This window comes from Callospermophilus lateralis, chromosome 13 (genome assembly GCF_048772815.1).
Source record: "Callospermophilus lateralis isolate mCalLat2 chromosome 13, mCalLat2.hap1, whole genome shotgun sequence".
Classification (NCBI taxonomy): domain Eukaryota; kingdom Metazoa; phylum Chordata; class Mammalia; order Rodentia; family Sciuridae; genus Callospermophilus; species Callospermophilus lateralis.
The window spans coordinates 109,441,130-109,455,217 of NC_135317.1; the positions used below are offsets into that span (position 1 = coordinate 109,441,130).

The 14,088-nt window shown below is 49.3% G+C and overlaps 1 protein-coding gene across 2 annotated transcripts in view; it reads right to left on the reverse strand.

The window, feature by feature from the left end:
* Pbx1 (PBX homeobox 1) overlaps positions 1-6,417 on the reverse strand; it is a 258,094-nt gene extending 251,677 nt beyond the window's left edge. For both annotated transcript variants that reach the window (XM_076831632.2, XM_077105078.1), the window contains exons 1-2: positions 5,593-6,417; positions 2,338-2,411 (exon numbers count right to left, since the gene is read on the reverse strand). In XM_076831632.2, coding sequence (XP_076687747.2) covers positions 2,338-2,411; positions 5,593-5,783 — 265 coding nt within the window. In that variant the 5' untranslated portion in view covers positions 5,784-6,417. The remainder of the gene's footprint in view (positions 1-2,337; positions 2,412-5,592) is intronic.
* Positions 6,418-14,088: the final 7,671 nt, after the last annotated feature.

A 14,088-nucleotide genomic window follows, 5' to 3' on the forward strand; every position in this document is an offset into this window, starting at 1 on the left:
GGCTTCACATAGACTTATACCAACCCTGAGGAGGACGCGGAGGACACGCTGGCCTGGAGTGGGGCCTGCAGCCCCTGAGAGTCCAGAGGTGGCTGGGCCCCTGGAGGATCACCATGGCTGACACCTACGTCCAACACAGCTCTCAGATTCCCCAGCAGCGCCCCTTCCCTCAGCCCCTCCCCACTCAAGCTGAAGGCCAGGAGGGGGACGTCTTGCTCTCTCTCTAACTTTCACTCAAGGTGCCCCTCAGACGCAAACTCCGCGTGTGCGACGCCTGTGTGCATGTGCGTGTTTCTCTCTTAACGGAGGGCACAAGTATCTTCAAACTTTTGATTTACATCATTTTATAAGCTATTTTCTAAATACATTATTCTAGACACAACACACACAACTTAGATATTTTTTTGAATTTCCAAACATGAAGTGTGTCGACACAAAATTTTAAAAACCAAAATATGTATTCCAGCCATAAATTGCATCTTTAAAATGTTATTCAGGCCACCACACTTGCTTTGCCCCTCCAGGCCTTAGCCCGTAACAACCAGGCGCCAACTCCTGACCCCCACCTGACTCCCACCCACCCACTTTGATCTACTGCCTCGGTAGGTTTTAATCACGAGGCTAGAATTGAACACTCTCGCCACAGTGTACATTAAGTGCCCTGACAGGCTGTCTCTCAACGAAAATCTGAAAAAAAGTATCTTCAAAAATAAACTCTCTCAGTCTGGCCTATTACATATTTCTTTCTATTTGATTCTGCATTTTATGATCCAAGATCAGAAGAAACTCATACTTAATTAGAAGCAAATTTTAACAAACCCAGGATTAAAAGTGAATGAGCATTATTGATCAAAGAAAAAGGAAGAAAAAAGGAGAGGGGAGAAAAATAGAGAGACATATATATACATTTACTCCTGAGGGGGAAAAAAACTAAAAACGGTTACGAACTGAGAAAAGCCCTTGTGATATTCGTATGCACAATCCATGAGTCTGGTAAGAAGTGTCTCCCAGCCAAAAACTGCAGCTAGCCGTTTTGCAATAGGTCCCTCGCTGGCGAGGGACCTGGAGGACAAGCAGGTCCAGGCCGCACGACCCAGGTGCTTTGTCTGGATACCAGCACACCATGAAGAACACCCAGCAAAGAGCGGCTTGCTGATTCCACGTACATCCGAAGCCCAAGTAATCACGAACTCAATCAACAATCACATCTTGAAACTATTTATTTTTTAAAGGAGAAACACAGAAAGCTCCCAAAAAGAAAGCCACCTTGGCGCCGGCCCTCCCTGCCCCCTTTCTGTGTAACTATCAATGTATATCAACTGGGCATGCAATCATATTTATTGTCACTTTCATTCATGTCATGCCCTTGCTTATATGGTTTAGATATGAATTATTGACTGTTACGGTCCTTGTTGTAAAAAATAAATAAATAAGTAGGATGTCAGGTACTTTGCGCTGCTTCAAAGGGAGCAGGAGTCAGAGCCCAGCAGAAGCTGCCCCTGTATGTAGCCAGGTCTCTCATCTCTATGCCATGGCTTCAGATCGCCTTTCAAACTTTCTCCTTACAAGGGAGAGATTTAGCCACTTTGGAAAATTAAGGATTAAAGTAAACAAACAAGAGGATGGTGCTAAATGTCCTTCCCACAGCACCTGCTGTTTAAGAACACCTCTGATTGATGACTGCTATTTTTTAATTGTTGCTTTAACATTTAAATGCCCTCCTGGGGTGTGTTCTAAGTGTGTTAGTCCATGATATGAGGCCTAGAGAGGAACAAGAGCCAGGGCTCTCTAGGCATGCGCTCTACCTCTCACCCGCTAGGAAATCCCAGGCCAAGAGGAGAGGTACTGTTGGAAGGCGCTTCCCACAAAGGTATTTGACCACACTTTCTGTTGACAGCCTCTAGCCCGCTCTTTGTATAAGTATAAGCAAAAGAGGGGAAAAAAGAAACTTTAAACAGTTCTGCCCCAGCCCAACGCCACAAAATCAATTGGGGTTTTAATTATGGGCCAAAGTACATTCTTTCGGGAAATGGACACTTTCATATTTTTTCCCCAAAGACACACCATTCTACGAATTTTCCTTCAGAACCTATGTTTTAGCCCCGATTTCCAAAAGGGTGGAGAAAGAGTTAAGAAAAATAAACCTGTACTACTGGAAAACGTCAGAGAAACTGGATTCCTTCTTTACATAAAGCAGGACGAGGACTTGGTATTAGAGATGTGGGCAATCAGCACTTTCATTCTGAAATTCTAATTTTAAATACGACGTTCATGATTGCAGGTTAAGTGATTCAATTGGCAGAAGAAAATGCCAAAATGTTGGATTCTTATTCCTACCTGTTTTCTCTTTGATTTCACACAACACATTAAACAAGGCAGGCTTCATTCTGTGGCAGTTTAAAGCATGTTTTCTGTAAAGAAAAAAAAAAAAAAAAACAACAACATGGTAGCTTAGGTGGACTCCCAACACCAAACTGCTGAGATCGCACAGGGGAATCTGAGCATTTAGCCAAAATCATATACCGAGCCCAACCCTGCGGCACGCTTCACTTGTTTTTATGACGTAATATGCGAAGTCCCGCCACAGAAAAAGAAATAATGCTAATTAGCAGTGAGAGAGTAGGGATTTAACTACAGAACAGAACTAACCTAAATTATGCCCATTTAGGGAATTTTTAAAAGTGGTGTAATCAAAGTGGAATTTTGAAACCAATCATCCCTTACAGGACTGTGGATGCACAGAGCCAAACACACAGGTTAACAGTTTTGCAAAATCCACTCGGTGACCACAGCCTAGAAGCTGCCTGCTTCTCCGTCTGCCTGTGTTCAAATTTAATTCATCCATGTGTTTGAATTCATTCCGCAGATGCCCCTGTATTCTCATAAACACAAGATGCTTGAAAGGTCTTCTGAGCAGAACTGTCAATTTATAAAATTTCAGTCCCCAAGTTAAAGAGTATGGAAATGCATTGCCAGGGGGCAAACATACCCATATGGGGATAAATTCATTTCTCTGTGTTCACATTATGTCTCTTGTGCACACACTGCTTATTTGCAGGTGTTGAAATTCAATTATTTACAATTAGGACCTTCCACCCATTGGGGAAAAAATAAATACAATTTTGCCTTTTAGATTAGTGATTGACCTGGTTCTTGTGTCTGAGTGTTTGTATGCAGAATGCACTTGAGGAAGAAAACAATACCTTCCCTCTACTTTATCATGGAATCACTTAGCAGAATGATAGTGCTTTAGAAACAAAATACTGATCATATCAGCTCTTAGTTAAGGGAATTCTGTTTACTAATTAAAATCATGTGTAAAGATAAGTGGAAACCCCTATCACTTAAAACACATTCAATTCTTTTTTAATTCTTTTGAAAGTTAAAAAAAAAAAAAAAAAAAAAAAAAAAAAAAACCCACACAACAAATGCAGCCTCCAGAAGAGCAGACTACAGTGTGTTCTCCACACCACACAGCAGAGGAGTAATAAACTCACAATGCATGGCATCCAAAACAGTAATAGTTTACTTTGGAATCAACAAAGATACATTAGAAAGGGAAAAGAAAAAGAGAAAGAAGGACATTTCATCTGCCAAGTAGAGTTGCATTGTTCAACCAAAAAGAAAGCTCAGTCGAGATTTAGTCAGTTCTCGTGTGGGGTGAAAAAAAAGGGATGAGAAGACTCTTGCATTAAGATCTTTCTGAGTCTCTAGAAATAGTTTTCACTAATTTTACTCGTATGCACAGGCCCAAAGGCAAACAAAAACTCCACAGAGCTATATAGAAACAGTGAGTCTCCTCCACACACAGGGGATTACAGAAGGAGAACTGACCATGTCCCTGTCCCCAAATTTTATCTGGCCTCTCAGCTTTTAGGCCATTGAAGGGGAACCTGCTGAGAGCTGTTTGTCCTCAGTTTCACTAAAAAGAGGGACTGAATCTTACAAAAGTGGCCGAGTGTCTGCTCCTACGGCCCCTTCCATGTCACCAACTTGTTAGTAAAGCAGTTTACTGTATGTCTGAGTGTATTTTTCTGGAACAATGTAATAGAAAAAACTGTTCCAATTCAAGATTGGCCAGTGGGAATCACTCCATTTGCCATACCTATTAGCTTTTCTTTAGGAAATAAAATTCAAAAAGAGCACCCAAAATTTAAAAATAATAATAAAAAAAAAACTTTCCTCTATTAAAATAAATAAAATAGTCCAAGTCTTTAACCTCCCCAAGTTTCTAGGCACCCGTGAACCGAGTCCTCTGAGTTTACGGGTGGCGTGTGTGCAGCTCCAACACCGTGCATTCACACATTTGTGTTTTTATCTGCTCCCTCTCATTCTCTCAACTCAAAATCCTGTTTCCCTTAGGAGGGGGAAAAAAGAACTACGTATGTTTTCTCCAGATAACTAAGTCACTCAGTTATAGAAATTTGAAATATATGTTTAAAAGATTTTTCAAAGCACAAGCAGGAAAAATACTGTGGAGATTTAACAAAGCTGGGTAACTGCATAGGCATATGTGGTCATTAAATTTTTTAAATTCTTTGGAGTTTGGCCTTGGGCAAGATGTTAGTGGGTTGTACTTTACTTGGGTTTTATTTTGAAAGAAAATTTCTATAAAATACATGAGAACTGTAGCCTGGTGGTGGATCAAGTTCGGAGGCTCCAGTTTCTTTATTGCGTTTCTCTAATGAAGAGCTTCATGTCCTATAGTACTGAAATACATAACGTTCACACTGCTTTCGTTTCTCTTCAGCTGCATCCTACCTAGTCCTGCGAGCAGCAGGGGTGAAGGAGCAAGCTGGATTTCTGTCCCCCCACCCTTTTTTAAAGGACCGTGCATAACTGTGTCATGGAAGGTTAATAAACCTACTCAAATTAGGAGACAATAAAGTTAAACTGAAAATCCGAGTCTCATAAAACTAGCAAACATGCCTAAAAGCAAAATTATCTTTTTTCTTTCTTCCCATTAGCTTTTTCTAAAAACAGAATTAAGTGAATGTAAAATAATTTCTGTGTAGCTGACGATTACTGACAAAGAAATGCCCTGCTTTTTCTTCTCTGGTGGTTTTGTATGGTGGGGGGGCTTGAGGAAAAAAAAAGATAAAAATCAATTTTGGAGGGGTAAGTCGAGAGAGAAAACCCAACTCACTGGATTAGTGAGGGAGTCAGCTAAATTTGCAAATAAAGTGTTCTTGGGACATTTTATCTCTAACGTTAGGCGATCCCTAACCCCAGGCACGGAGTGCTGCTCAGAACTTGACAATCCTGCTCTCCTACACTTTTTTAAAGCAGTAAAAAGTGCCGAGGGCCGCTTGGGGGTCAGCTGGCAGCCCCTCGGCGTGCCCGCCGGTGTGGGTCCACACGAATGCCTCTCCACACACACGCACGACGTGCACAGCCAGCTCGGCAGGGGCGAGCCCACTTCCATAACCAGGCTCCTTCAAATCCTGCTCCTCCGCCATGTAGTTGCTTGTCAAAATGGGGAGAGAGATAACATTTTTAAAGAAAGCGCTGCGGAGATTCGGTCCCCATTGTCTCTCCCCGCGAGAGGGAGAGAAACAAAACCCAGAAAGGAGAAGGGAGCCTCCATCTCACCTGGCCTGCGCCTCGTCCAAACTCTGGTCGGTGATGGTCATGATCTGCTGTAAGATGTCTCCGATGTCCTGCTTCCTCCCGCCCTCCCCCTCGGCCCCGCCGGCCCCGTCCTGCAAGTGCTGGGACAGGCCGGGGTGCCCGGCCATCCCGACCCCGGCGTGGGAGTGCATCAGCCGGGGCTGCTCGTCCATCTCCGCAGCTGGGCAGCCCGGCCCTCGGCGCGGCTCCGCGCTCGGCTCCGGGAGCGCCGAGGCTTTTATCCTTGAGATCCTTCTCGGGGTGATCAGGACGGGAAAGAAGACCCAAGAAAAATCCCTCGGCCTCTTCGAGGCTGGTGGGAGGATGGGGCGCGGGGAGGGGGAGGGGGCGTGAGGGGCTGCGGGGCGAGGGTGGGGAGGAGAGCTGCTGGGGAAGGGTGTTGACTCCGAAAAGCAAGAAAAATAAGCCGCCTTCCCACTGGCGACCAGAGCCAGAGCCGGCCTGGGCTTCAGTCCGACCCTCCGCGGGCAGAACCGGGCTCCCGGCGCTTAAATCGGTGGCTTAATCCTTTTGCAAATAGGCTCGGATCGGGAGAAAGGAGGGGACGGCAGGGGGACGGCCAGGCAAACTTTCCCCCCGCCCCCCGCGGCCCCCGCCCCCACTCCGGGCCAGAGTGGTCTCAGAGGGGTGGGCTGTGCCAGAGCAGACCCCGGCCGCCGGCAGCCGAGCGCCGGCTCCCTCCGCCTCCGCGTCTCCGCCAACTCCGGCGGCCCCGGCGGCCTCCTGCTTTTGTTTAGCTCAGGCTCCGGACTCCAGAAACATACACAGAAACCACAGCCGCGAGGAGGCGGCGGCGGCGGAGGAGGAGGCCGGGAAGGAGGGGAGGGAGGGGCCGCGGGGCGGGGCGGGGCGGGGCGGGCCCTGGAGTCCCGCCCCGCGCCCTGATTGGTCGCCCGGGAAGCGAGGGCCCCGCCCCGCGCCCCGCCCCGCGCCCCGCCGCGCTTCCCCCGCCGCCGCCGCCGCCGCCGCCGCCGCCGCCGCCGCCGCTCCTCCTCGCGCGGCGCGCTGTCAATCAGAGTTCAGAGGTGGGCCCGGGGGAGGCCGCGCGGCCCCGGCCCTTAAAGGTGCCCGGGTCCGCCAGCTCCGGCTCGGCGGGGTCCCCCTTCTCTCGCCGCCCTTTCTTGGGCTGCGTCTTTCAGGAAAACGTGGCTCCTCTTAAATGCAAACCTATGAAATTAACGGGAAAGGACACAGACGGTGTGGATCCCTCCGCCTCGCCCCTGGTTTCCTTTTGCTGCAGCACAGCGTTTAAAACTTGATTCTTCCCATCCTTAGACCTCCAGGAAACAGTTGAAAGCAAGTTTGTCAGCACAAAGTAGTTATGAAGCACAGCCAGGATGTTAATGTGATTAATAACGATCTCTAATAAAAGGAAGAAGTAATAGTAGATTAAAAAAAAAACTCTATCATAACAAAGTTAGAATGCACACCAGCCTGTGTCAATTGTGTGGCCTGAAAACTGAATTATGGGCTATGAAAACAAATAAATTTGAAGAAAAAGAAATGAATAAATAAGTTCACCAAGTGAGACTAACTCAACATTTCTCTTGCCCCTGGGGGAAATTAGTTATTTGGCTTAAATACTTAATAAAGAAATGCATTATCACAGTCTGGCTCTAGTTTTTAATACAGTCTAATAAGCATTATTAACTGGGATAAGAAGTGAATGGACATTTATTGCATGCCTACTATGCACAGAGTAATTTACATGAGTCATTTTATTTAATTCCCAAGACATCTCTGTGAGTTATGTCTTTTTATTTGCATTTCACAGAGAAGAAACAGAAAGGTTGAATAACTTGTTCCAAGTCCGCAGTTATCCAGTATCAGGGCTGGAACTCAAAGCCTGGTGCCACTCCCTCCAAAGACCTCTTGTTCCGCTGTCAATCTGCTTCAAGGCTAACAGAAATGTGCATCAAATGTAAAAATTTGTGTTTGTGTATTCCCCATGTTGTTTGAAAACAGATTTAAGATAATCAAGGACATACTTGAACAAGATGGCTCAGATTGAAAAATGAGTAGGAAAGAATTAAATAAATAAATAAGTGAATAAAATGGAAATCAGGAAGCAGCCCAGTAAGGAACTCCTTGCTAGAGTCCAACACCATAGCTGCACAGTAACATGAACCTGCTGCCAGTCTTTTCATCAGGCAGAACAGGAGGGAGCATCCAGGGGGACCCAGTTACAACACCTGTGAGATCAACCAGCCCGAGGGACTCCTGGACATGGCCCAGCGTAGCTCGGAGCATGAGTATTCTAGTGCACAGCCCTCTCCCTGGATGGCACTGCAGCCACAGGACACATGTTGGTGTAAACCTCAGGGTAGCCAATCGGCAAAATGGGGCAGCCTTGCCAGGTGTTGGAGAGCCTCACATAAAACATCCCTCTTCTCATTTCATCAATCACTGTGCAAAAGCTTGGCAAGATAAGGGGCATTGAAACCAGTTCTTAAGGAGCTACTTGGCACTTGCTGGTATGAGGGTATGCGGTAGAGAGCTTTAAATAGAATTACAATGTCGTGTTACCTAACAACAATTATTTTATTCACATACTAGGCTGACTTGTAAACTATTTTTAAATCAACACTAATTAAGAGTTGAGCACAAAATTATCTACTCAAATCATGTATCAATCACAGCAGGTAAGAGTTAGCAGACACCATATATCTTCAAGCACGAAAAGAACTCCACCCAGTGCCTATAAGAAATAGGTTTGGGAGTAATTGATTCTAAATGCAAGTCCAATAAACACTTGCCAGGAAAAGTATTGGAAAAGGAGCCATCAATACCAGAAGATCATGAGAATAGCTAATATTTACTGAGCACTTACTACAGGGAGCTCTTCTAGTCATGGTTCATTGTTAATTGCATCTCCACAGCCACCACAGAAGCACAGTCCTGCTTTTATTCCTCAGTCTCCAGTGATGCCCAAAGGTTTCCATATAAAATACACACTACAGACCACCACGCTGCAGAGTTTCGGAGTGAGAGAAGCCGCGCCTGGTTAAAGCAGGGAATGTGGACTCCGAGGGGGGCCTGGGGGCAGTGGATCCCAGGACAGGCTAATGCATCTCTCTGGACACAGTGGGTGTGTATGGAAAGGCATGGCTGGGTAGACGCTGAAGAGCAGCATTCTTGCTTTAGTTGGTGGACACTGAGGAAGCACAAATGAGCTGTTCACTTTGAACAGGGAGCAGAAAGTCTCGCTCCAGGAAGAGTCACCTGGTCACCCCACCCAAGGACAACAATCCTCCGGTAGCCGATCCCTGCCAAAGGGAAGATGAAATTAGCAAAACAAATTCAGAAGGTGACAGCAGAAATGGAGGGGAGGGGACGATTATGAGAATACTTTTTGAGGTAAAGCCAAAAGAATCGGATACTGATTTTATGTGAGTGGGAAGGGTAAAGGAATCGGAGAGGAGTGTGAGAACACAACAACTGTGGCTGGTGGGGCAGTCTCTCAGTGCTGACCACATCACAGGCCCTTGTCACACGCTGCCACTTGCTTTTAACAATTTAGCACCAATTCCAACCCTTCCTGCCTGCAGACGGAGACCCTCAGGTTCTGAGTTGCACCGCAATGGCCAGACGAGGCACAGCAGAGCATCCGTGGCTCCGTGGCTGGACAGGCGGGTGGTCTCTTTGTTGTGTGAGCAGAGTGCACCTGACACACTAAAACAGATGGGACGTCACAGGTCCACACACACGTCTGTCCTTGACTGAGAATTCATCCTGCACGTCGACTGGGTGCTGTAGAAAGTCTTATTTTAATGTATTACAGAGAATAAAGGAAGTCAAAAGGGGGAACTGTCTTCAGTGAAATGGAACAAAAATCAGGTTCTTCTTTTACTTTCCCTAAGAAACTTATTAAAGTGGGCTCAGAGGATAAACTCACACAGGAAATCTCCACATCTTTTGGGCAGCGACGAGAGATGGGTTGTGCTTTCTGTACCTTCCATATCTCAGCAACACTTCTGGGGATGTAGACAGTTGACAATGTGCGTTGAAAACATTAAAAATGCTAATGACCGTGCTGAATTCCTCAGGATAGTAACAGAAGCCCACTGAATCACACTTCAGGATGTGTGTCATTATCAAAAATTGGCCAACTAGCAAAGTAGTTCTCCATCTGACCTTGTTCTAACAGACCCCCAAGTCATCTTACCACATCACCTCTGACAAGGTCTGGTAGCCTTGAAGAAGATCTTTCAAACTCCCTTGTTAGCCCACTGGCACGTACTCGTGCCTTCACCAGGGACACAGGGAATGTGGGCGAGGACCAGTCCATCCTCTAGCAAATAGAATGGTCGCAAAGACACGTGTCCCTGGCTGTGGTCTTGGAAGTGACTCTGTTGCCATGTCCCTGGTGTTATACCATCTAAGCGGACACCAGTGTATTGTGATCTGTTTGAATTCGTTTCTGGGTCTTTGTAAGTCTCAAATGTAAGGGGACAAGCAGCTTCTTCCACCCAAGAGGGTCAAGATGGTGCCTGAGACCGTTGGCAGGAACTCTCCCTCTTTGCGAGGATTCCTGTCTTTCTCATGAGCTGTGTTCTCACCCCTTGTTCCTGGCTCTTCTTAAACCTCCTCACTCACTCTCCACCCGCCCCTGTTCTTCCTTGCCACCTCACTCCTCTGACCACCCTAGCTGGGTCCTCCCTGGGTGAGCCTAGCAGTGCTGGGACCTCCTGCCTGCCTGTGCCAGCAAAGTCCCCCGTTAAGGCAAGTCAGTCTGGAACCAGGTCCTTTCTCAGGGTCTGTATGAGCTTCAGCTCCACAAATGCCTGGAAGCTGTGTCCAGAGTTTGGTGAGATCTGCTGCTTCACATCTCTTACAATAGGGTCCAGCATCAGTTTCAAGAGATTCTAAGACCCAAGAAGGGCAACGTCTTCTGGCCTGAGATTACCCAGCCACAATGCCTCAATGCCACCCTGCTGGGCTGGGAAAACTGGCTCTGGCAGGTAAAAGCTTGAATCAAAGACCTGTTTCTATTACCTTAGTGAGCAAGCTCCAGGCTGACTCTGGCCCATGAGGACGGGCCATTGAGAGGTAGTCAGTGCCGGGTCAGTCCTGGTGCTCAGAGCCTAGGCTGCCCCGAAGCACATCATAACGGAGCTGAGGCTGCGGCGGGCGTGGACATCGGCACGGTTCCATTCCTCCAGGCCTGTGGGGCTGAGTGTGGGGAGACCAGCTGGCTCCTGAGCGCCAGAGTCTGCAGCTGGTGTAGGAAATAGCAGTCGTCAAAGCAAGAGCTAGCCAAGCTCAGGGAGTCGCGGGTCTGCAAACCACCTACAGCAGGGTGGCGTGACACGGACGGGAGTGGCCTCAGCCAGTGGTCAGGGAAGGCCACTCCCAGAGCCCACCTTGGGCTTAGTGTGCAAGGAGGAGAAGCCGGACCCTGTCCCAGCAGGGACCCTGGGACACCGACTGGGGAGGAACAGGTGATGGCCAACAGGAGGCCGGGAGGGAGGGAGCCGAGGCAAGAGAAAAGGACTCGAAGACCAAGTCAGAGGAGGAGATCCCCAGGCCAGGGCGGGGATCTGGACTGGAGTCCGCCGCACTTGGAGTCCACGGGAGGAGGCTGGGCAGAGGTGTCCACAGACTTCCTCAGAGGTTCGTGATGATCACCCTGGACCAGGGGTTTGGTGAGTCTGCACAGGCACGTGAATGTGACCGGGGCTGCCTTAGACTGAGCTGGACGGGCTTTGGAGGTGGGGGGGTGCCCGGAGGCCGAGGTGTGGAGGAGGGTGGTGTGACACGAGTCGGGAGCGGCGGAGGAGGGGGAGAGGGATCGCAGCTGGCTTCCGGGTGCCAGTCTCACCCCCACACAGTCAGCTCAGCCACCACTGAATGGAGTGGCATCCCTCCAGAAGGTGGACTTCCCATTTCCCCTTCACAGACGGACGCTAGGTTTCAACAGACACACTCCCCCTCTACCACGGCTTACTTACCTGCAATGAGGGCTGCCTCGATCTGAGGGAGGCCTGAATATTTTCTTCTTCTTCTTCTTCTTTTTTCCTGTACTAGAGATTGAACCTAGGGGTGCCATACCACTGAGCTACATCCCAGCACTTTTAATTTTGAGGCAGGGCCTTGCTAAGTGGTGGAGGCTGGCCTCAACATTGAGCTCCTCCTGCCTCAGCCTCCAAAGTCGCGGGGATCACAGGGATGGCCACCACACCTGGCAACCTTCCCCCCTTCTGTTCTCCAGTCCCAAATTCCTTTCAGTAGAGGCTGTTTCTGTTCAGACCTGACTCAAGTGATTTATGTCACAATATAAATAAAATGTAAGTGTAGACCCCTGAGATAGTTACAGAACCCCCAAAGGAAGCTGTATTGGGGGGATTTCAGTTGCCCGTGTGTCAGGGGTCTGTCACCGGACACCAACCACCACCCCTTCTGTTGCTCACAAGACTGAGGCCAGCGAGGTGGTTCTGAGGAACTGCGGTCTCAGTGGGGTCCAGTGCTGCTCCTTGAGACAGCTGGATCTAGACTCATGCGCTCCACAGCCGGCCAGGGGTGGCAGTGTCCCATGGGCTAGCCGGGGCCACGCTTGCTTATGTGAGGGACGCGTGGTGGCAAGAAAGAAGGTACACAGCATCCCTTGGGTCTTGACCCACATCCACAGCCCTCTGTCGACCAAGCAAGTCCCCAGGCCCGCTGGACAGGGGCACTACCCACCCCTCCTCTTGGTGGTAGCCTCCATGTCCCACTGTGAAGGAAGGCAGGGTGGACAGCCGGGGAAGCTGGAGTGAGAACTGGGGTGGGCCGTGGACCGGAGAAGTTGAGCCTGCTCTGATAGCTGCAGCAGGACCTGTCCAGCTGAGTGCCCTCCTGCAGCCCAGCCTCCCTGGATCAGTGCTGCCTGGGGCCCAAAGCTGTCCTGTCCCCTGTGAAGGGGAAAAGTGGAAGGAGAGAGTGGAGGGACGGGGGCTGCAGAGGGACCTGGCCAGACTGTCTCGGAGACGGTTCTCCCTGGGACCGTGAGCCTGCTCTTCCTTCATCTCGGGTACATTAAAACAGGCTGAAACTGTGACCTAGAAGAAGTCACTCTGCCTCCCATATTTAGAGGAAAGCAGTGGCCGGCACATCCAGCTGGCTGCACCCCACCCCCCATCTTTCTCTCTGGTTACTATTTTTTGTTTGTTTTGTTTTGTTTTGTTTTTTTTGGCACTAGGGATTGAACTCAGGGGCACTGACACCAAGCCACATCTCCAGACCTTTTTGTATTTTATTTAGGAACAGGGTCTCACTGAGTTGTTTAGCACCTCGCCATTGCTGAGGCTGGCTTTGAACTCGCCATCCTCCTGCCTCAGCCTCCCCAGCTGCTGGGATCAGAGTGTGTGCCACCCGCCTGGCTCACTGCTTGTCTTGACCACAGTGTGCCCGACCCCATGGCACGGCGCTCAGGCTTCCTGGCACTTAGGTGTGGTCCAGTGTCAGTTCCAGCAAGGACACATAAGAAGAGATCTCTTAGGCTCAACTTCTGGGAAAACTATTTTTTTTTCCTTGGTGCTAAATATGGACAGACGGCCTGCCTATGCTTTGCCCTCTCCCTTCCTTTCCTGCCTGGGATGTTGTTGTGACGTCTGCAAGAAAACACGTTCGTCTTTGGACCTTGAGGATGACAAGTGCTGTGCGGTGGGAGAGGAAGCGAGGTGCCCTGCACCCCCAGCGGGTGCCTTGGACCTTCCAAACCTGCCCCCCACTCTGGGCCTGTTGGTGTGGAAGGGGAGTCCCCATCTGCTGGGGTCACCGTCATTCTTATTGATGTGTGAATGGAGCTCTGTCTTCATCAACATGGAACCACAGGTGCCCACAAAGGTACAGCACGATTTGCCGAGCAAGTGACGCCGAGAAGCCCACAGTGACTTTCTCCCAAGGGCAGGCTGCCCTCAAGAATCCGCTGCTTCTCCCTGGTCACCGGACCCGGAGAGCGGCCAGGGATGGGACTGCAGCGGCTCCATGGGCAGGATGAAGAGGGCTCCGGAAAGGGAGCACCGCTGAGCCTCCCAAAGGCGCCTCCACGTGACTGGCTCCACATCCTGAAGGCCCACTGGAAGCTGACCAGGGCACCTGTTTGACACAAGCCCTTGTGACCCACGTGCACACATAGTCGGGTCACAGCTGAACCCATCTCTGCCTCTGTCCTTGACGATGGCGTCAGGGCGTCCAGCTCTCAGCGTGTCCCGGTTCCTGTCTTCAAGCTCACCAAGGCCCCGTTGTCTTCCCAGAACCCAACGTACTGCGGTGCTCTCTTGCTTTAGATGTTGGAAGCTTTGTGCTTGGATGATGCTCGGATTCCTCTGCATGGCCAGTCGGGACTTTCAAGACCATCAGATGGTCCCCAGCTTTACCTCTTACCATCTCTACCCTGAACTTCTGCAGGAGTCTGTCTCTGGTCACTGGCTGACTCCAGCTCAAAGGCCTTTCTGAGTTCCCCAGGAAAATCGATGA